The sequence below is a fragment of the Culex quinquefasciatus genome, chromosome 3, assembly GCF_015732765.1.
Source record: "Culex quinquefasciatus strain JHB chromosome 3, VPISU_Cqui_1.0_pri_paternal, whole genome shotgun sequence".
NCBI classification, from domain to species: Eukaryota; Metazoa; Arthropoda; class Insecta; order Diptera; family Culicidae; genus Culex; species Culex quinquefasciatus.
In genome coordinates, this window is record NC_051863.1 from 154,296,502 (window position 1) to 154,320,720 (window position 24,219).

Here is a 24,219-nt window from a genome sequence, read left to right on the forward strand (position 1 = left end):
CACACATGACTCGTCGCGCGCGCGATGCCTTTCTTCGTCCTTGTTCAAAAGGGGGGAAACGAAAGGGGAACTCACATACGCCAGAGCATCGTGAAATTTTAATGTAGGTCGTCACATAATACACATCAGCTCCGCCTAGCTCAACTCTCGGAGCTCGTTTCGCTGGAAGCCCTCGTCTTCCAGACATTCCGGACCTACACGACTTGAAATGGGTGTAAAATACTCTTTAAAAAAAAGCAGACATTCACACATAGGGTTCTTTGCAAGTTAAGTTTCGCAACAACAACAACTAGGCAGTAACGTTGCAACGGCAACAAGGTAATCTAGGAAAGTATTTTTTCTCCTTCCAGCGAGTGCACAGCGCACTCCTCTGCCTGGTTGCCATTGCCTGCATCTGTTGCTGACTTGTTGGAAATGAGCGTTACACTGGGTTGCGATAGTTAGGCGAAACGTAAAAGTGCAGTGTTGTTAAAGGAGCTTAAACAGAGCGCTGTTGAAACACTGCAGTTTTTCAAAATGTGCTAACCAGTGTTAGTAGCTGCTGTAAAATTGAAAAAAAAACACAAAAATTGCTACAGTTTCTGGCAGCTCGAAAAATGGCACGTCTGCTGCTTTGGAATTCGGTGGTTTTTCATTTTTCCGGCTATCTGGCATATCGAGCAGTGGAAATTTTCTATGCCACTAGTTCAAGTATGTTTGGTAACCAGAAACTGGTAGCAATATCAGGGTCCGGATATTCGTCACATCCTGGCTGGTGCCGACTTGGTGTGGGGATGGCATCGATTTCAACCCTAGTCAAGTTGGAGTTTGTCTGCATACTTTTGAATGTTTCGTGTTGACCTTTACAAAATATTAAAATATTCCCAAAACGAGAAAACCTCCACTTTGTAAAAATAAAATATCGGAATATCTCATAAATAATAATTTTTCTAAATTTATGAGGAAAAGAATAAGTTTTTCTTCAAATTATATGGTAACTTGAATGAACGCCCCAAAGTTGCAAAATTGCCTCAATGGACATGAAGAATAGATTCACATTTTAACCAAACAAAAAGTCCAACGAGAACACCCATAGTGCCGTATTTAGCTTGGATCTACAAAGGCTTACGAAAAAATCATGAGCATTTTCTAGGATTCCAAACACAATATTAAATCGCAACATGGGAATCGGTATCCGAGACATCCGGAAAGGCCTTTTTTAGCAGGAACTTGACAAGGATACTAGACAAGGATATTTGACAAGAGTTGTAAAGTAAAATCTGGCTGTTTGAATTAATTTTGAAGTATCGCCTGACCATTTTGAGTGATCGTAAGGAATGGCCACATGGGAACTGGTATCCGGAATATCCTAGGTGGCCATATTTGAACAGTATTTTGTCGAGGACATATGAAATGTATTTTATACAAAATATCTCACTTATTCCACGATGTTTGAAGTGCCACATGACCATATTGAGTAGTTCTGAAAAGGGCCTCAAGGCAATCGGTATCCGGAACATCCGAGGAGGACACTAGAATTGAGTTGTAGAAAAAAAAATCCGTCTAGCTCCACGGCAATTTTTAAGTGTCGCTTGACCATTTTGAGTGATCCAAAAGACAAAGCCCCATTGTAACCGGTATTCGGAACAGCCCCCGTTTTTTTATAAATATTGTTTTATTGTTTTTACAGTAGATTTTGACCGTCATTTTTTCAGTTAGTCCTTTTTCCAAGTGTAAGAATTTTTTTTCACTAGCAGTCCCTTCCCTTCGAAATAAATTTGCTATAGATTTTTTCGAGGTCATTTTCATATCCCGTAATCCAACATTTTATCATACGAGTATGTAGAGGAGTATGTGAAATTACACATAAAAATATGTAAATTTACACAGATGAATACGACACATTTTTCTGACCTCAAATCTCACAGCAAAAAATACGATGGTAAAATCGCATGCAAAAGCATGTACATCACCTTTGTGAGAAAAAGCATGTAATATTGTATGAGAAAACGTGTAAATAAAAAGCATTTACCGAAAAAAAAACCAGGTCTGCTCACTCCAAAAATAACATCAATCCGGCGAAAGTCAAATTCAAATTTCCAAATCTGCACCCCAACCCTCTCGGCTATCTCGCCGCTGAGAAAATGGTCGGATCAATGCCAATGTAACAATAGAATTTCCGTACTCCGTATACTGTGATAACTGCATACGATGTATGGGGATCCTTCAGCTACATCGGTGAAGATCCAACTTTAAACATAGCGGCGAGATAGCCGAGAGGGTTGGGGTGCGGATTTAGTAATCTGAATATGACTTTCGCCGGATTGATGTTATTTTTGGGGTGAGAAGACCTGATTTTTTTTCTTCTTCGGTACATGCTTTTGTGTACACGTTTTCTCATATAATATTACATGGTTTTTCTCACAAAGGTGATGTGCATGCTTTTGCATGCGATTTTACACAGATTTTTTTTTGCTGTCCTGGCAACATGCATGTAATAAGAAAATTGAAATTTTAGGAGAAACCTAGATGAACTCCCTATTTTCCCCATTCGATTTTCTCATACTAACTTCATCGCTGAACAACGATTTTTAATGATGTTTTTTTTATTTTCACCCTAGTCAACATTCCCCGACAATTTTAAACCATGATATTATTTTACTACCGTCAGTGGGGGTGACTATGGTTCAAAAAACGATACACCTCTCGAAATTTGTAATAACAAAAACAATTTAAATAACATCGAAAATCTTTCAACGTAGATTTGTTCGTAGATAGTTTACTAACATTTTCCCAAAATATGGTGGATTTTGATGAATACTACCTTAAATGCCAATAGTTTGAAAATTGACCCAATCTCACCCCTTAGAGGAGGTGACATTGGGTCAAATGAAACTAAAATGATGCTCAAATACAACGATATGGTAAAAACAAGTCATCCAACAGTGTTTCTTGTTCGAGGGAATCGTATTGACACGCTACAATGTTTGAAGTGGAGATTTTCAAACATTTGGGTAGTTTTCGAGCTATTCTAACAAAAATATTAGAAAAATGATTTTTCGAGAGGTCATTTTTGGCCAAAAACGTACCCCAACTTTAGACATCTGCCAAAATAACAGGATTTGTTCTAGGAACGATATTTTTTCAGCGAAGTCATCTTAAGATGTCCCCTACACAACCTTTTTAACAGAATTCAGTTTCATTGAAAATAACCTGAAAAATTGTAAAATCCGTAAAAAATCACTTTGACCCAATCTCACCCCCCAGACCCAATGTCACCCCCACTGACGGTATGTATCAAAATCCCTGTTGAATCCAATTTCCTCCGCTAATCAACCAGAAATCCACTAAAAAAACCCACCTTTCCACGACCACAAAAAAAAAGCAATGAAAATCCCGCTTTATTTATCACCCACCACGGTGACCCACATTCTGTGTTTTGTTTTATTACACAACATTTATCCTGCGGGCGCGATGCTCCAGCTTCCGATCACTATCAACGTGCTTTCCTTACGCGCGAAAACCCAGAGGTCACGTCACACCCACGAGTCGTGTCCTTTGGATGTCATATTTCCGGAGGAGTTGCTCGCATAAAACGTAATTCAATTTACTGAGCTGTTGACTCTCTTTCCTACTACACAGTAAAAAAATTAATTTGAGAAATGTAAAATTACATCCTTGTTATGTAACTTTACGTCATAAAAAAATAAACTTTTTGTACTAACTTATTACTGTAATATTTTTTTTTTTTTTACTGTGAAACATTGCATAAACGAACTCAGACAGGCGAGAAAAGAATGCTGGCAAAAAAATCACTGCTCGTTAGAGTTACACTTTTCCACACTTTTCACGATGACGCCACCCCTACCGTGTCAGGCAAGAGTTATCCGGTCACCCCGTTTAAGGAACTTTTTCTTCTTCCCCCTCCACGAGAAAAGTGAATTGAAAAACTTTCGGAGCGTCCGCTCAACTGAGCTGTAAAGCAAAACACTTCGATTTGGGGATCTTCCAATTAAAATTTTCTGTCAAAGAAGCAAAGAAGGATTGCTGCAGGCGTACAAATGAATCCAATTTGGGGAAATTTGTTAAGCAATTTCGTTACTGAGTTATCCTTTTCAAGACGGACGAAAAAATACAAAACAGATAGCGAAATTTAATTCAGCACGTGAACTGAGTAGTAAAACTGCTTAAGAATGAGTTGAGCATAAATTTGTAGCTACACCCGAACGAAAGATCTCTGACATCCGATGGGACAACCTTATCGTAACATTTTATGGCAGCTGTTCAGCTGCTCAATTATGCGAATTTAGAGAACAAAGAGCATGCTTGCGTTTTTCCTCAATGCGTGCATCACAAACTTGTAGCGCATTGGTACAGAGATAGTCTATCACTCAAAGAGCCGTGGTTCGATTCTCGGTAGAGAAGAGTTTTTTTTTTCTACGACGAAGATTGAAACCCTTGGGTGCACAAAACCCTACCGTGACCACCAACTAAGCCCACGCCAAAGTGTGTAGCTGCATCTCGTTACGCCCTGGTGCTTCTTAATCCAATAATGTCCCGAAACCCAGCCGCATAACCACCCGGTAGGATACACTTGGTCACCCTCGAGGACCACGACGACGACGACGGTGGTGCGGTTTTGTAGCAGCTTCCTGGGCAGCACGAATCACAGAATCAGAACGTGACTTTCATTGCAAAATAATTTTGCGAAGGGGTCGTCTCCCGCAGCTTAACCCCGAGTGTGCTGCCACCTGGTGCATGCTGGGCAAAGTGATTGACATCCATCGATGCAAAGCGACATTGGGGGAGGGCATCAGGGCGCGATGGACCGACCTCGCGCGACCTTCCGGAAGGTTTGCGAGTGCAAAACAATAGGTGCACCGAAAAACTTCATATTTTTATTTTATTTTTTATGGGTAATTCTCCGCCAACTCACACAGCAGTTGCCCCGACCCCTCTTCGATTTGCGTGAAACTTTGTCCTAAGGGGTAACTTTTGTCCCTGATCACGAATCCGAGGTCCTTTTTTTGTTATCTCGTGACGGAGGGGTGGTACGACCCCTTCCATTTTTGAACATGCGAAAAAAGAGGTGTTTTTCAATAATTTGCAGCCTGAAACGGTGATGAGATAGAAATTTGGTGTCAAAGGGACTTTTATGTAAAATTAGACGCCCGATTTGATGGCGTACTCAGAATTCCGAAAAAAACGTTTTTTTCATCAAAAAAACACTAAACAAGTTTTATAAATTCTCCCATTTTCCGTTACTCGACTGTAAAATTTTTTGGAACATGTCATTTTATGGGAAATTTAATGTACTTTTCGAATCTACATTGACCCAGAAGGGTCATTTTTCATTTAGAACAAAATATTTCATTTTAAAATTTCGTGTTTTTTCTAACTTTGCAGGGTTATTTTTTAGAGTGTAACAATGTTCTACAAAGTTGTAGAGCAGACAATTACAAAAATTTTGATATAAAGACATAAGGGGTTTGCTTATAAACATCACGAGTTATCGCGATTTTACGAAAAAAGCTTTGAAAATGTTGGTCGTCGTTGATCATGGCCGTTCATGGTCACCCGCGACAGACACGGACGACGAAACAAAGAGAAACGCAAAAAGTAACTTTTTCAAAACTTTTTTTCGTAAAATCGCGATAACTCGTGATGTTTATTAGCAAACCCCTTATGTCTATATATATAATTTTACATAAAAGTCCCTTTGACACCAAATTTCTATCTCATCACCGTTTCAGGCTGCAAATTATTGAAAAACACCTCTTTTTTCGCATGTTCAAAAATGGAAGGGGTCGTACCGCCCCTCCGTCACGAGATATCAAAAAATGGACCTCGGATTCGTGATCAGGGACAAAAGTTACCCCTTAGGACAAAGTTTCACGCAAATCGAAGAGGGGTCGGGGCAACTTTTCCCGATTTCGTGTGAGTTGGTAGAGAATTACCCTTATACAAATCTTGAAAAAAATGTTGAAGTCTTAAGAAGTTGAACGATTGTTCATAATTCCATGAACATTTATTCATGACTTTGCGAACGCATTTTCCTCCGTGTAGAATCTCCCCAACGAGAAGTAGCCACACCGCATGCAACCATCGGTCCGGAACCAACGTGGACACGTGTCGCACGTTCGCGGAGGTGGTAGGGTTATATGTAATCAATATCCGGACCGAGAGTAGTCTGCAAATCAATTTGAGCCATTGGAGTGTGCAAACAGAGAGGCTAATAACTCTCGTCACTATGGTTCTCGGAACATCATCGCATCGTGTCGGTGGACAGCAGCTGCGTATCGGATCCGGCCAGGATGATGTGATGTTAATGTGGTCAAGTGGTTCACCACGGGATACCGTAACGGAGGGTGAAAGATGAAAGATTGGACAATTTATGTAAATAAAGTTATTATCGATTTAATTGTTGTATAACTTTAAACCATATTTGTTTTCAGTAAAAAAACATAATTCATTTGTTAAACTTGTGAATACACAAATACAAAAATCGCTTTGCTTCGCTTGAAGATGATGATTTTGCTGGTTTGCTGACTGGATTTCGTCATGTTTATCTGATGATAATCTTAGTCCAGCCTCTTTATCGATTGTTCATTGGGAATAGAACCAATTCCACCTGAACCAGATTCTCAATATCAAGAGGTAGTGGTAACTCTGTGTTACTCTGTGCCATGACAGTAGGCCATTGGTCATTCCCATCTTCACGACAAACCAAGGGTGATTTGAGGGAAACGTTGATGCGACGAAAACGAAGTTGACTTTATAGCTGTCGGCCACCATTGCTAGTACCAACCACTAGTGTCTTCCTTTTTATCTACAAGGACTTCGCCGCCCTGGGCTCCTAAGTGTATGAAAGCATGGCACGGAGCGACGGCGCCGAATACCCATATTTACACAAAGAATTTTAGAGCGCCCGCCGCGGGATTCGAACCGTCGACCTCTGGATTGTGAGTCCAGTGCGCGGACCGATTGATCCACACGGGCGGACGGAAACGTTGATGCTCCACTTTTTAAAAGGGGACAAGGGAAATTCTCCACAATATATCCAAGCAAGTTTCGCTTGGAGTTGGATGGTTTTAAGAAGTTTAATGGTCTAAGGAAACATCCCAAGTTAGTGTATTTTGTTCAAATTCTTCGAGTGTTTAAAATTCTTATGAGAAAAGTTTTAAATCGTCTCATCTTCTATCGGATGAATTTGATAAGTAAAAAAGTTTCTATTCTTCCAAGCTTTAGTCGTTTTGCCTTCCTCACTGTGGTAAGGCTATAATCCTGCTCTAAAAATGAACTTTTTATTAAAAGCTCAAAGACCCACCTTCATGTATACATATCGACTCAGAATCGAAAACTGAACAAATGTCTGTGTGTGTGTATGTGTGTGTGTATGTATGTATGTGACCAAAATTCTCACTGAGTTTTCTCAGCACTGGCTGAACCGATTTTGATCAAACCGGTTGCATTCGACTTGGTTCATGGTCCCATACATCGCTATTGAATTGTTTGAAGTTTCGATAACTAGTTCAAAAGTTATGTATAAAAATGTGTTTTCACATATATCCGGATCTCATTTATATGCATGTAAACGATGTCCGGATCCATCATCCGACCCATCGTTGGTTAGGTAATCGAGAGACTTTTCCAACGAGTCCACAACATTGAAGATCTGGCAACCCTGTCTCGAGTTATGACCACTTAAGTGAAATTTATGTACTTTTCTGAAGCCGGATCTCACTTAAATGTATGTAAACGCTGTCCGGATCCATCATGCGACCCATCGTTGGTTAGGTAATCGAGAGACCTTTCCAACGAGTCCACAACATTGAAGATCTGGCAACCCTGTCTCGAGTTATGACCACTTAAGTGATATTTATGTACTTTTTTGAAGACGGATCTCACTTAAATGTATGAAAACGATGTCCGGATCCATCATCCAACCCATCATTGGTTAGGTAATCGAGAGACCTTTCCAACGAGTCCACAACATTGAAGATCTGGCAACCCTGTCTCGAGTTATGACCACTTAAGTGATATTTATGTACTTTTTTGAAGACGGATCTCACTTAAATGTATGAACACGATGTCCGGATCCATCATCCAACCCAACGTTGGTTAGGTAATCGAGAGACCTTTCCAACGAGCCCACAACATTGAAGGTCTGGCGACCCTGTCTCAAGTTATGACCACTTAAGTGATATTTATGTACTTTTTTGAAGCCGGATCTCACTTAAATGTATGTAAACATTGTCCGGATCCATCATCCGATCCATTGTTGGTTAGGTAATCGAGAGACCTTTCCAACGAGTCCACAACATTGAAGATCTGGCAACCCTGTCTCGAGTAATGGCCGCTTAAGTGATATTTATGTACTTTTTTGAAGCCGGATCTCACTTAAATGTATGTAAACGTTGTCCGGATCCATCATCCCACCCATCGTTGGTTAGGTAATCGAGAGACTTTTCCAACGAGTCCACAACATTGATGATCTGGCAACCATGTCTCGAGTTATGACCACTTAAGTTATATCTGTGTACTTATTTTTCTGGATCTAAAAAAAATAGCTAGCAAACCACATATATTCAAAATGAGGAAGGCATCAACCACATAGGTGGATTAAGTTAGTTTTTTTTATTTTGTGAAAACAATTTTTTATTAAAATATTATTCTTTAAAAATCAACTAATCTAGTTTCAGAAATGTTTTTGAATGTTTTTTCATTCTTTCAAAATAGTATTCAGTGGCATTTTTATTAGTTTTTTTCATTGTTATCTTTATGAGAATAAACAAGATCGAGTTTTTATCAGTATAGTTTGCTTTGATTCTAAACTAAATAAATGAAAAACTTGTTAAACGGAAAAGAGAATCTTCAAAAAAGACTAAGAAATAAACGATGATTTTTTTTAGATTTTTTCTTAGAATATTTCTTCAATTTTCAACCTCAACTAATTGCACGGTACCAAATGAAAACCCATTCCCAGGTCACATTCCCGTGGAATGTACGGCGTGGGTCAATAAATTACAACTTTAGCTATACGAGCCACAAATCACCGACAAATATCAACTCTCTGGTCCAAGGAAAAGACCTTAACTTCTTGCGAAAAAGAGAAATCAATCTAATCACGATGGCTCTTCATTAATTTCGTCACATTAAACTTCCATTACGGATACGTTGATTGAACCGTAAAAAAATGCAATTCATTTCGTACCCCCCTCCACAGCAACCTTGAACTTTAGTGTCTGTGTGTCAAACAAACGAATCCAAACATCGCTCAAATTGCTTTCAAATCGCGCCATGACCTAATTGGATCGCCGTCGAGCCTCCTTCCCCTTGTCTACCAGCACTACATTTTAGTATTGATCGGCACAACATTTCACACTCCCTTTTTTCTACGCCACCACACTCAATTTCCATTTGTTTTCCAATTTCACACACAGACACACCACGCAAAGCTTGGAACACGCAAAGTTACGCATTTCTGATGCTCTGACACGAAACGTGACACCATCGTTTTGAAGAACTGCGCTTCGTGTTGGATGTTTTCAATCAACATCAGAGAGACGAACAACGACGTCAAAATAATCCTCGACCTTTCTCCTGCGGTGCGATGAATTTAAGTAATTCCTTGGATTGTGATGGACGGGTGCGTTTTCAGGCACATTTCGAATTGAGGGTGTTATTGGCTCATCAGCTCCAAAACAGGCAAACATTCTGTGAATCACTTTCCGTTTTTCAAGAAAGTAGATCATCGGTAATGGAGACAAGTGCATTCACTACTGGTTGCGAGACATGCGAGGACAATGCGTGCCAATTGGCCTGAATTTGAATAATTTTTAGCACAAATGTTATGTTAAGATATTATTTTTGTAAATACTAATAAAAACAGTACAGAACACCCGAAAATGTATTACAAAAATCAAAGCGGACAGCCCTACTGCGTCGTTTTTACCGCTGAGAGAGTTCTGACAACGGATCACATTTCACAGAATCTACCGAGGAAGGAGGATACGTGGACATACCGTATCAATTTTAAATCAACCAATTACTACAACAGAGATCCACATTCCTCAAATTCCAAAACACGTGCTCAATTCTGCCAACCAGCACCAATTACCCAACCCGACTCAACGCAATGAAGAAAACGACAACTATTCTGCGAAAACTTGGAATCGTCCATTTGCTTGGTTGGCCCCGGCTTCAAACGATGACAGGATTTAATAAATTGTCGCCCGAGAGCGCGCGCGCTCGGCCGGCCGTCTGGGCCATTTTCGAAGCGATTTGTGAACCGATTAGGGCGGCTACAACCAGGCGGTGACAAAACCACGTTGTTGGTGAGTAGTGCAATGAACCATACATGAATGACGCCATAGCCTCTGAATGTGGCGGTACCGATATGGTTTACGATGTGACTCTAGCTTAGGAGAACTTGAGGGGGAATTTGGTTTATGAAGTGCCCATCGTGATTATTCTTAGATTATGGGAAAAGAGGTCATAGAAAAAAAGTCTGCGAAAAATCATGTTTTGTTGTTTTTTTTATAAATTTCTTTTATTTTTAATGATTTAGCCTTATTTCTTGCATTCCTAAATTCTTCGTTTAAACAACGAAACTCACATTTTCATAAATATTGATTCTCCTAGAAGAATTCAATACGTTCGATGTTTTACTATGCAAATCTCATACAGTAGAAAAAAAATGTTTTATAAAACAACTTATTTTAAATAATCAATTTTTATTACAAAAATATTTTTGTATTCTCTCAAACATAAGACTTTATTTAAAAAGTTTTTATAAGAAAATTGTAAATAATTGGTAATTTAACATTATTTCATAGTGATGTATGCTGTAACTATTTTGTGACTTTTTCAATTCTTGTAAACATGAATAGTTTTTAAACTAATTATGATAAAATATTTCAATATTTTTGTGCAGTTTTTTGAAAAGTTTGAAGAGATTTTTTTCATATTACATCTTATTTTAATATTGTTCAAAAGTAGTGGATTCTCATTTAAATGATAGTACTGTGAGTTTTTTCCAAAGTTGTTTCTTTCATTTAAACAAAATTGTATGATCAAAAGTCTGAATCCATACATACATTATTAATTTATTATTTATTCAATATTTTTGGAAGTTTTTCAAGTTTGCTTAATATTTATGTCTTCTAAAATGATTCTTGTTTCTGAAATGTTTCTGTGAGATTTTCCTTTCATTTCAAGTCCAATCTGCTTTTCTAAAGGAGCAATTCTCTAAATTTCTAAAAAAAAATCATGCAAAAACAAATTTGAAGTAATTTTTTTAATGTAAAATTGAATTTCCAATCGAAAATTAGATAAAGGGCTCTGTTTTCAAGATATAGCCACCGAAAGTTTGATTTTAGCTAAATATTTTCAGTTTTTCGATTTTTAAAAATAGTGGCCATGAGTGACCATTTCTAAAATTTGCTATCAAACTGTCTAAGAGACATTGAAGATTGGACCTCTGGAAAAAAATATATTCGAATATTTTTAAATCAAGACTAGCATTTTAAATGGGCGTAGTATTCATTTATTTATTTGGCCCTTCCGTGTACCTATTTTTTTCTCAAAAGTCCTCAACAATACCTACAACTTTGCCGAAGACACCAAATCGATCAGAAAATTCACTCAAAAGTTACAGCTGATTAAATATTTACGTACCATTTTTAAATGGACAGCAGCCAAAATTGTCTGGAGACTTGTATGAGTGAACCAATGGCACAAAATAGCTTATTTGGTCATAGGGAAGGCCCCCACAAGGTTTGAGCCAAATCAAAAAATACAAAAAATAAAAATGGTCGAAATCGGCCGATTTCGTAGAGAGTTGCTCATAGTTGTATGACTATCTGTTTTCAAACATACTTTTGGAATGTACGATTAATTAAATTTAGAAGAAGGCAGGGTTCAGGAAATTTAAAAAATATTCGCATTATTATTCTATTTGGATTAAAGTTTGGTATTGTTTGATGATGATAAACTTGAAAGTGTCAATTTACTTCTTCCTTCATGTAACTTTACCTTAACACTAAAGCGGCCAGGCCTACTCTGTAGAGTTTTCCGTAGCGATGACTCATTAAATGGATTTAATTTGAAGATTAAAAAGCATACATCAGTCTGAGACATAGTTATCATTTCCATATTTTTTTATAATTCAAAACTTTTAAATGGTTAAGATTTCGCCGTACAACAATAATACTTTTACGAATTTGTGGGTCAAAGTTAGATTTGCTTTACTGATTTTATATTCAATTTGCAATCAATTTTATGTTCTGTTCCATGACGAACACACTTTAAAATACAGATGAACATTGGATAAACACAAGATTTTGAAACCGTCAGCCTCCAAGACAAATTTTCAATAGTTTTCGCCAATTTCCATCAAATACATTTTCAACAGCTGCATTCACCATATTCCCTTCTCTCTTTTACTAGAAGCACACTGACAACATCCTAAAACTTTTATTCTTCACCAAGCTCCCATCACGTCGCACTTCCTTCACATCAAACTAAACAATTCTAAAAATATGTTGCCACAAGTGTAGTTTTTCTTCCCCTGCAAGACAAAGATTTCCTTGTTGCAGAAATTCCACCAAAATTGTAATGAACATTTTCTCCGCTTGTTTTTTCCTTCCAAACTTCCGTTTGGTCCTCCAAATCCTTTCTCCACCACAAACGCACACATACACACACTGTGGGTTGTTAGCATTAATTTTCCTTGATTTTTTTTCTTCTTTTCTTTCGTGACCAAATTTCCGCCGTCAACTTGACTCCTTGTGCTGCTCTGACCCAACCCAAAACTAGAACCAAACTACTGCTGCGCTGCACCCGCACCCTTGTTTGGAGTTTGTGCTGCGTTGGTAATAGTTTTATGGACATTTATTTTTTCGTTGTTTTACTTTGCGTCTCATTTTCACCATTAAAACACTAACCCTTTTCCACCCACATCCCCCCCAAAAAAACACTGCCACTGCTCCAGGTCACCAAGCCAGGACCAAGCCTTTTTTAATCGATCCACACGCGCGCTCTTCACGCTGCTTTTCCAAGCAATTTTCACGACAACCCCCCTTGCTCAACCAAGTTTCGCCAACTTTTCGTCTTCTTTTTTTTTTGTTGCTGTTGTTTGCAAATTTTCCAACCGTTTTTCCTCGCCAGCCGTGTTGTTTCCTCTGTCTAGTGTTGTGACGGTGAGCAGGAACAAAAAAAAGATGAAAACACTCACTCACACACACTTTGCAAGCTCAAAATTAATGCCTTCTCACATTTCACTTAATCTTGAAACACGATTGCTGCTGCTGCTTCAAACACGGACTTGAACCGGTGAGAAGATTTTTCCACTGCCAGGTTTTTCCGACCTAGCAATTTTCCTTCGTACTCCCCCTTTTTGCGTTCATCCTTTTAGTCTGGCGTTTGAGTCATCTTTTTTTAAAGTTCACAAAATTCTTCACGGAAAAACTCCGCCACTTCCAAAAAGTGACAAGTGGAAAACCGTGGCGAGACGGGCGGCAAGCTGTCTCAACCACATTGGTGGAAAATCGAGGAACAACTTAAGACAAATTTTCACGCCGCCCGACGACCAAATTCCGAACATCACAAACCAAACAGCAAACACGCACACACACACACTCGGAAAAGGGGGTGAAATTTTTCCGCGTCACAAGGGAAAATGCTTGCGGGAGGAAAATCCAGCCTCTTTTCCCCCCAGCGACTCACTGCTCACCGGGTGGGAAATCAGAAGCCGACGACGACGACGACCACGTCGCGAGATGGAAAATGAAAACTAAACCTGGTGGCGGAAAAACGGCTTTTCCTCTGTGCACGGTTGCACGGCGGCAGGTTTGTGCACTGTGTGAGCACCAATACTTGTATGGTTTTCTCGGGTGATGGTGTGCGTGCAGCAAGGAACGTAGGAGACAAGTGAGAAGGGAGGGCAGTGTTGCCAGTTCGTATCGTTTAATTTTTTTGTACTTTCTTCAAATTAAAAAAAAGTGATCAATTTGAAATAGAACTTTACACAAAAGCATTTTTTTTTTCAGATGTCAAATTGAAATAATAAAATTTGAGAAAATAATCCTGTTTAATTTATATTCAGTGAGTTAAAAATTTGTAACAATGCATCGCAAAATTAGGTGGAATTGGATATCCGAAAATGCAGCTGTTTCATAGCTTGGTTTCTTTGGAAAAGATTTTTTTTTTTTTTTGGTCTTAACTTATTTTTATAAGGTCATTTAAGGTGCTGTGACCAGGTTGGGACCGAGGATCGGTAAAAACAATATATAATAAAAAAAAACAAAAACAACTCCTTAGATTCTATACTGGGAGATCATATAACTGACGAGAGTAACTTGGTCCAAGCGGGTCCTGCAGGTCTTGAACCTGCCGATGTATTCGGAGAAAATGCCCCGCAGCTCAGCCGAACTGTAGAGCACCTCCCTAGCTTCCTCCTTCGTGGCTCCACCGTCTGGAAAAGATTTTGCCAATATAAAGTGGCAACTTTTGGTTTGGTTCAACATTAGGGTGGCTCCAACATTTTATGACGAAATGTATACATTCTACATTTTTTTTTATTTTGATCAATCTATTTTGAATGCATTGGTAAACAAACAACAGCAATTTATTTATTTTTATAAACTACATTTCTTGTAAAAAAAGATGCAATTGTATAACTCAAATATCTCGAAGCGCAAGCCAATTTATATTCGCTATGTTGCATTCAAAATGTGAATTCTAGTGCTACAAATGCTAAAAATCAGGCAAGAGTGTTTTGATACAAACAGATTTGGTTAACAAATCTGTCAGCACAATACTCAGAAAGAAGAATGACCATTGAAGAAAATTTTATTTTAGGGGGAAATTTTACAGAAATGTTTTAAGTTTTATGGAGAGGATCAAAATTTTTTAAATCGATTATGGTATCTAATAAAACCGTTGCAAATATTTTTCAAGGTTTTTGTTCCCGCTCCTTTAAATATTACCTCAAAAAATCAGAAGGTATTTGTTTTCAAAAAACTTTAAAACATTATTGAAATTGAAAAAAATAAATAAAAAAAAATAAAAAAAAAATTTAAAAAAAAATTAAAAAAAATTAAAATTAAAAAATAAATTGTACGTGCAATTAACTGAAAATCGTTTAAAATGCAGTTGATAATAATTCTCAGCATGATTAAAACAGTTTGAAAATATTTTAAAGATTTGTGAAATTTCGATATAATTTGGCCAAAGGCAAGGAACATAAACTTTGGAAAAAGATGTGCAACGGTCTAACTATTTTCACAAATAAGAGGATTATGTTTATTATTTTTATTTTATTTTTTTTGGTTTAACTGAAAATTAACTTTTATATTTTTTCATAGCACACAAATGAAGAAAAAGCACTAATTTGTGGCAGCTGGAGCTAAATTCCACGTAAATTTTGACCTAATTAGCATAAACATAAGCAAGAAAAATATACAAATTAAAACTTTAAGAAATAATTTCATATTATTTCAAATTATTTCCCATTTTTGGTTTGAAAGTTCAAAAATTTTAGCAAATATTTTTCTATTTCTTTAGTAATTGTGTTGTATAGAAGTAAATTTTTCTACTTCAAATTAAATTTAATAGAACATTTTTTTTTCATTTAATGTTCCATTATGCAAAAATTAAATTTATAGCAAGTTTTTAATTTTTTTTAGAGGTTAACTGATTGCATTTTGAATATTTGCTTTTTGTACTCATTACTCGTTTTGCAAAGGATGAAAAGTGAAAAAATATTATTTGTTGAGAAATTTAAAAAAAATGTATATATCTGTACTGCTTTTTAAACATTTTATGTGTGTCAAGTTTCAAAACTATGAACAAGAATATTTGTTTTTGGCTGTTTAAAAAATAGTGCATATTTAAAAATAAATATTTATGCACTGTAATTATTGTGTATTGTCCTTCACACACAAACTTAAAAAATACTCGCATTGGAATAATTTATTTATAAAAAATAAAATAGGTTGAGTTAAAAATGATTTCCTTAAATTTACCCTTAAAATGAAGACATGGTTTATAGTTAAAATAAATCTCGTTAAAAATATTATTCAAGTCTTCGAAAAACAAAATATTAAATTTGATAAAAATATGTAGACTTATAATTTTTTCTTGTTTGAATTTATTTAAGCCAAATCTACAATTTGGAAATCGAAAAAAAAAATACGATTATAAGAAAAATGTGTTAAAAAAAAGTTTCAATTTGTATTATGAAAGAAGCCAAATTCAATTCGAATAAAAATACATAAACTTATTATGCGTTGCTTAGATACATAATACAAATTTAAAATGCTAAATTAGATTATTTTTCTAACTTTTCGTACATTGCTTTGGAACTACATATATTTTTTTATGTTTCTATTAGTAATTATTTATTCAGATGTGTATGCTCTGGAGCCAAAAAACTAAAAATTAAATTGAACATTGGACTCTTAAAAAAATCATAATTTTCCTTACAAAATAGTACTATTGTGCCATTACGTTTTTTTGGCAACACGACTTTTCAACACATTTTCTTTCATCAAAAATGACTGATGAATGAGTCTAACTTTATTTTTCTTCTAAATTGTTGATAGAAAACCTATCGAAAACTTCACTCAATAACGAACAGTTCAACAATAGAAGTTGGTTTTGCAGAATTGATTGGTTTGCAGAATTGATTGGAATTCGTGTTGCCAAAAACGGAATGGTGCTGCATTTTGCTTTTGAAACAAGCCAAATCAAAGTTTCCCCTTTTTGCAATGCAATAACCTTAAAACGTGGAATTTGGAGTCACATCATCATCATTCAAATATCTAAAAAATACAACATCAACAAAGTATTTCCTAATTAGCGGTTACGCCATATCGTTTTGCTCCATTGTACAATCGTCAAGTTTGATTAAGATTCCAAAACGCTGCGCTGTCACACAAACTGGATGATATTCTATCGTGCAAAAAGCTGTGAATCATTCGCAGTTAACCACTGTTCGCAACGAACTATCCCCCGGGGTTGTGGTTAAATTCCAGACATATTTCCATTGCGAATCATATCTGCAGATTCTATACTAATGTGATTGGCAACACTGCCCTCACGCTGTTTCACAATTTCTCTAGAATACCACGAACAAGATTTGCAACTACAAACAACAAAGGTTATTACAACGTTGTTGTTTTTTCAGTGTATTGGTATGTCAGACAGCGGAATGTTCCTGCATATTGGAGCGGAAAATGCACCCTAGGAATTTCCATTATTTATGCTCACGCATACCACCATCATCCGAGAATCACTGGCGCGCGCGATGTTTTCCACCTGCTGCGATGTCTTTGTGATCACCAATACCAAGCGCAATTCTAAGGGGGGTGGTTGTTTGAAGATTAGGATGTTTTACGGGTTGTTAAAATGTCAAAATTCGCCGACATTTCTAAGCACGGTGAAATATTCAGTTAGAGGGGGGTTAGCCTCTAAATCGTTGAATAAAACATCGTGGCGACATCGCAGGGGGTTGTTGTCGTCGCGTCGATGAATTTTTAAGGAACTTTTTGGCACAGTTAGCTCACCCAACGCAACCTCACGGTTCACTTGTCACTTTTGGGAGGTTTTTTTTTCTTGCTGACCGGCAGTGATTGAATTTTTTCAACCGCGATTTGCTCGTAAATATCTGTGCGTTATTGATTTATGATCCACTGTCGACGGGGTTGACGAGGCTGACTGGACTCGAGCCAGATGTCACGAGTTGAACGAATCTGTCGCGTTACCTAATAAGCTCGATTCCGTTTTTAAATTGTTCCAAAACCGTCCGGGCAAAACGAATCCATCAGGTTACGTCGGAGACCTGCCAATACGCGAACTCTTCAAAACTGACTGATTACTGATTAGTAGAACCACCAACCAACCCCGTTCGTGGCCCCTTCTAGCCCATATCTTATACAGATAATACACACAAAAACACACTTCAAGATACGCTGAACGTTCTTCGAAGCGTCGTCGCACTACGAATTTGTACCGTTTCGTCGATAGCACGTAATCTTTTATTGCTCAATTGTTTGCACAGAAACCCGCACACCTTCTCCCCGCAAAGCACCTTTGTCTCGAGCCCAGACTGTCCCCCATTCAACCCGCGGGGTGGACCCAGTTCACTGAATTTTTCAACAGTACCACCACCGCGAACAGCTCCAGACGATGACACCCCCCTTCTTTTTCCGTGAGGAGACACAACGACGACGGGGACCGCTTCTTAAGGATCGACCTCCGAAATCGCGACGACGGCGACCATCGCGAACATCTCACCGAGACTCACTGACCTATACTGCGAGCCGGAGCTGATTCGCTTGAAACGCAGCTCGCAGCTCAGTTTTACGACAGTATGTGTGCTGCTGGCTAATGTGTCTCATGGAAAGGAGTGAATCCTTACAAAGAACGCCGGTAGGTGAGCGGGGATGGGGGATGGTCAACCACCCACTTACCTCCTCCCCCGAAAATGGTGTGTTGCATGTGTGCGTGCAGTGGAAATGTGATGGAAATAGGGTAAGAGGGCGTCGATGTTTGATGGGAACGTAGTGCTGTGGAGTTAGTGTTGCCAGAACTTCTGGAAATCGCGTTGAAGATTTCTGCTTTGAAAAATCAATCTAGAAAAATTTCAACCAGCAAACACGCAACAGAAAATCTCTTCCGAACTTTTCGAAAAAAAACAATCAATAGATGATTTTTTAAGATTCTCAATGTTGGCACCACTTAGATCAATAATTTCGTTTTGTTTACAATCATTGTTCATTTACGAACAGTGACAGGTCATTTGGTTGTGTGGCATTACACCTACAAGTGTAGATGTTCCGCCGAATAATCCCGGTGGTGATTTTTCATCTTCGTTTTACCTATTTTTCATGCGTGAGAGAGGAGAGCCAAATTCCCTTCCGATTTTTTTTCTCTTGATGAGCGTCAAAAATTGTCTTCTGATAAAGAGTCTTCTATCGCTGATTTCAACAAAAAAAAATCTACAGTTAAAAACGGCGCAATTTATTTAAGTAATATTTTGCATCTAAAATTAATTTCAAAACTATGTAAAAATGTCAATATTTTCTAAAAACCTTTTTTTTCAAAAAATCATGCAAAAAATAAACAAAAATATGACCTCAATTCAAATCGAATGGTATGGAATGAGCTTGGTAGAGAAGTGTTCAAAGTACCTCAAAAAAAAGTTTGGAAATGTTTCAAAGATTAGTTATTTATTACAGGGACCATCCATAAACCACGTCGACACGTGGACAACTTTTTTGTATGGAGCGTGAACAACGCCAACCGACTGCTATAAAATCAATTTTGTTTTCGTATCTTCATAAGGATTGGACTTAGGATGATGGTCAGACCTTTATGTAAAATTGTCAAATTGTCTGAAGAATCGATTCCCGCGTTCGCAATTTTAACAATTAGACCACTTTTCAAACAAACAAATGATTTTTGTATTTTTTTTAAGGAGAGACATACCATCCTGAATTGGCGTGAACTCTTTTTAAATTTTGAGAAAATCTTGAAGTTGATGATTTTCCTTGTTTTATGTAACTTTGTCAATTCTTTAAAAAAAATCTGGGGTCAACCTTAGCCATGTTTTAAACTAATATTTTGTTTTGTCCCAAATAAAAAAAAATCGAAAAAGTTACTGGAAAGGCCTGATACTACCAAAATATAACAAAAGCTGAACATGATCAATACAGAGCAATTCTCTACGAAATCGAAAAAAAATTGTATTTATCCGTCTGAAACTTTTTTTTTGCATCATTAGTTTGTCCATATAATTTTCCATACAAATTTTACAAATTTGATCTTTTGAATGGTTTTTTTGATCGATTTGGTGTCTTGGGCAAAGTTGTAGGTATGGACAAGGACTACACTGAAAAAAAATGATGCAAGGTAAAACAAAATTTGGTGATTTTTATTTCATCCTTTGTCACTAAAACTTGATTTGCAAAAAACACTTTTTTTATTTTCTGATATGTTTTAGGAGACATCAATTGCCAATTTTTCAGAAATTTCAAGAATGGGCAAAAATCTTTGACCAAGTTATAAATTTTTGAATCAATACCGATTTTTAAAAAAAAATCGAAATTTCGTTCTCAAAAATTTTTCAACTTCATTTTTCGATGTAAAATCGAATTTGCAATCAAAAAATACTTCAGTGAAATTTTGATAAAGTGCACCGTTTTCAAGTTATAGCAATTTTTAGGTAACTTTTTTGAAGATAGTCGCAATTATTCATTTTTTTAAGCTAGTGCCCATGTTTGCAAGTTTTGAAAAAAAAAATTTTTGATAGGCTGAGAAAATTCTCTATATTTTGCTTTTTTGAACTTTGTTGATACGACCCTGGGTCGTCGACCCATAGTTGCTGAGATATTGCCATGCAAAGATTTAAAAACAGGAAAATTGATGTTTTCTAAGTTTCACCCAAACAACCCATCATTTTCTAATGTCGATATCTCGGCAACTAATGGTCCGATTTTCAATGTTAAAATATGAAACATTCGTGAAATTTTCTGATCTTTTCGAAAAAACATTTTAATTTTTTTTAATCAAGACTATCATTCTAAACGGGCGTTATATTGAATGTTTCATATTTTATCTTTGAAAATCGGACCATTAGTTGCCGAGATATCGGCATTAGAAAACGCTGGGTTGTTTGGGTGAGACTTAGAAAACATAAATTTTCCTGTTTTTAAATCTTTGCATGGCAAAATCTCAGCAACTATGGGTCGTATCAACAAAGTTCAAAAAAGCAAAATATAGAAAATTTTCTAAGCCTTTTTTTTCAAAAGTGGACAAACAAAAAATGAATAACTGCGATTTTTTGAAGAAAGTAACCTAAAAATTGCTATAGCATGAAAACGGTGCACTTTATCAAAATTTTACTAAAGTACTTTTTGATTGCAAATTCAATTTTACATCAAAAAATCAAGTTTTAGTGACAAAAAGAGAATTAAAAATCACAAAAAAAAATTACCGTTATCATTTTTTTCAGTGTAGTCCTTATCCATACCTACAACTTTGCCGAAGACACCAAATCGATTAAAAAATTCCTTCGAATGATACAGATTTTTGAATTTTCATATATCATTTTTGTATAGACAGCTGCCAAATTTGTAACGAAAATTATATGGAACAAATTATGATGCAAAATGGCTTCTTTGGGCATACCGAAGGCACCGAAAAAGTTTCAGTTGGATTAAAAAATTCCAAAAAAATCGAATGACCGAAATCTCTGAGAATTGCTCTACAAACAAAAATACTGAAAATAATTTATGAAAAACTTTTGAACGCAGAAAAAAATTAAATTTTCGAATAAATGAGCAGTAGAGAGTTTAGCTATTTATTTGATAATATTGGAAGAAAACGATGTTAAAGCTGAAATTGAACGTCAAAGTGCTGAAATGCATTCTTAAAAGTATAATCAGATTATATTTTCTTTTAAGAACCTTATGACCGAAATCCCCTTCGTTGAACAAATACTTACAAACCAGCACAGATACATGCACAATCCATGTATCCGTGTTGGCCTTGTTTCATGCAAAGCACAAGTCTAAACCCTTTCGTCATATCTTGGCATGTGTTGGTTGTGAGGGGAACACACCAAGGAACACCCGATGGGTCTAAACTATTTGTGCATGGAATGCAATTTGCCAGAATTTCCACCGAGCAGTGCAATATAGTTATGTGCAGCACGTAATCCCGTTGCAAATGTTGTAAGTAAAAGGTTTCGGGTTCAACGCATCACGATAATTAAATTAGGACAGGAGAAAAAAACGGGGTGACGAAGCTCACTGACCCAGCAATCCCCAAAGATCGGTTTATTGGTTTATTTTGAAATGCTGCTTGAAATTTAACTTTTGTTCGTTTTGGTCCTTTGGACATGGTTCCAGAAATTGCATCCTACTACTCACTGACCAAGCCACTGAATTTTTAATTATTTTTCCTAAAGAGATTTTTAATTGCGTTCTTTTGAATTTGCGATCACCCCTCCAATAATTTTCATTTTAAGAGTCGAACAAAAAAACTTTCGGATGCTAATTACAAGTTTTTCACACTTTAGAACAAAGGATTCCTCGTCCCCCATTCTACTGCTTTCCGTTTTCATTAAAATTATGACTCAAAAGAAAAAAAAATGCTCTCCACTCACCTAAACTACTACTGTTGCCGGCAACGTTGGCAAAGTGCTGCTGCAGCTGCTGCTGGAGCGCCTGGTGCTGCGAAATCGGCGCATGGCCACCACCGGTCACTCCGGAACCGATCTGATGCGCCGACTGCGAGTGGGACAACCCACCTTGTCCTCCGCCGCCACCACTCCCACCTATACTATTCCCGACCGAGTTGCCCGTCAGTATGCTGGCCAGTGCCTGACCGGCCGTTCCCCCGCCAATCATGTTGGCACCGATGACGGCGTTATTTCCGGAATTTCCGCCGCCCAGAATCGACGCCAAGCTCAGCGGGCCGTTACTATTACTACTACTAGTGCTGTTGTTGTTGTTGCTAGGGTGGTTCAGACTGCTGTTGCTGAGCACGCTGCTGATTTGTTGAGCCGATTGTGATAAAGGCACATTGTTGGTTATACTAGTATTTGGTGCTGCTGCGGCGGATGATGATGCGTTCGCGAGATTTGGCAGGACGGCTGAGTTGGAACCGTTCACCGAGTTGTAAATGGTATATTGTTCTTCGTCTGGAAATTGAAAGCGGAAAATTGGGGAAACATTGTATCAATCTTGTAACATGTCCGGAAAACTGTTGGAAGAGACGTAACGCTTCTAACGCCACTGAACAGGTATGGTTCGGGAACGTGGTGACCACCTAGCGGGCGATAGCGCAGCTAAAAGCAGCACTACAAGGGACTAGCTCAAACTCAGAGGCGTTACACTGGCAATGTTTTACAGTGAGACAGTGAAATCGAATAAAAATGGTACAAGAGTGGAACGTAGAGGTTTTAGTCTGGGGAGTGTGAATGTGATCTAATGCGTACATGTGTTAGTGAAAGGCGTTACGAAGGTTACGTGGGGTGAGCTGTGTAACGTGGAGTAACAAGAACGTAGTCAGTTACTGAGGAAAATCTTTGACAATAAATGAAGTAACCATTTTTTTAAATATATTTTTCAAAAAATCGTATCTCAGAGTATCGAAAACATAACTTCACCATTTTTTTATATATTATGTGAAATTTTCCGAGGAATCCGATAAAAATATTTTCAGACATATGCTCTTTGGTCCCGAGACCTTCAAAACAGCATTTTAAGTTTTCATACGACCTTTTCAAATGTTAAGCTAGATTTTTGAAACTTCTTACTATTTTTCCCAAATAGCCAAACTAATCACCTTTCTTTTGCGTCTAGGACAGCTAAAATCGGATGAAATGGCGCGGAGATATGATTTTTTGAAAAAAAGTGGTTTTTGCGAAAATCGACGAAAATTGCCATTTTTCGGACCACCCTAGCACGGCGTAGGTCACCCTAATGGCCAAACAAAAAAATACGGGTCTAATTATTTCGGCCAAGGATCCCCCAGAAAAATGTTGAGCCCGATCGGAGAACTTTTTTTTCGAATCATGCTGTTTTCGTGGGGAATTGCTGTATAGGGGCATTTAACAGCGTTCCTAAACAATTGATTTTGAACAGCTTTCAACTCTACACTTCGCTTTACTTTTAACTTAACAATTACAGTTGTTCAATATGATTCTTTAAATAAGAGTAAAATCATGTTTTCATCAATTCAGAAATATTCATGTATCTTTTCATGCAATAAAAAAATCTTTTTTTAGATACTTAAGCTATTTTTCACTTTCTTGGCTGCTGCCAAAATTGGTAAAATAAGACAAACAAGAATTTTAAAGTTTTACCTTTCCCCCTTCGAAATGTCCATTAAGTCAGAGGGCAATAAAACAAATCAGTAATTAAACATTATTTTAACTTGAACACTCGATCGTTAACTTATTCTTACGTCTTTTTCCATAAAATGGAACTAGTTTAATTTTAAAAATGAATGTTGAGTCCACAGATAGCAAATTAACCTAAAACTTCAGGATATAAAATGTTCATGATTTCTCATATATTCTAAATGATGAAGGCTTGAAATTTTAAATTAAGTTTTTTTTTGTTTACTTCAAAGTATCAAAAACTGTGAAATGTACCTCAAAATCTGGAAAATAATATGTCTTAAGCATTATATTTACGTGAACATTAAGATTTATTTTTTAAATGG

The 24,219-nt window shown here is 37.0% G+C and overlaps 1 protein-coding gene across 6 annotated transcripts in view; it reads right to left on the reverse strand.

Annotated features, from left to right (window-relative positions):
• LOC6052250 (homeobox protein 5) overlaps positions 1-24,219 on the reverse strand; it is a 258,274-nt gene that overhangs the window by 122,573 nt on the left and 111,482 nt on the right. For all 6 annotated transcript variants that reach the window (XM_038264780.1, XM_038264779.1, XM_038264783.1 and 3 more), the window contains one exon: positions 22,154-22,690. In XM_038264780.1, coding sequence (XP_038120708.1) covers positions 22,154-22,690 — 537 coding nt within the window. The remainder of the gene's footprint in view (positions 1-22,153; positions 22,691-24,219) is intronic.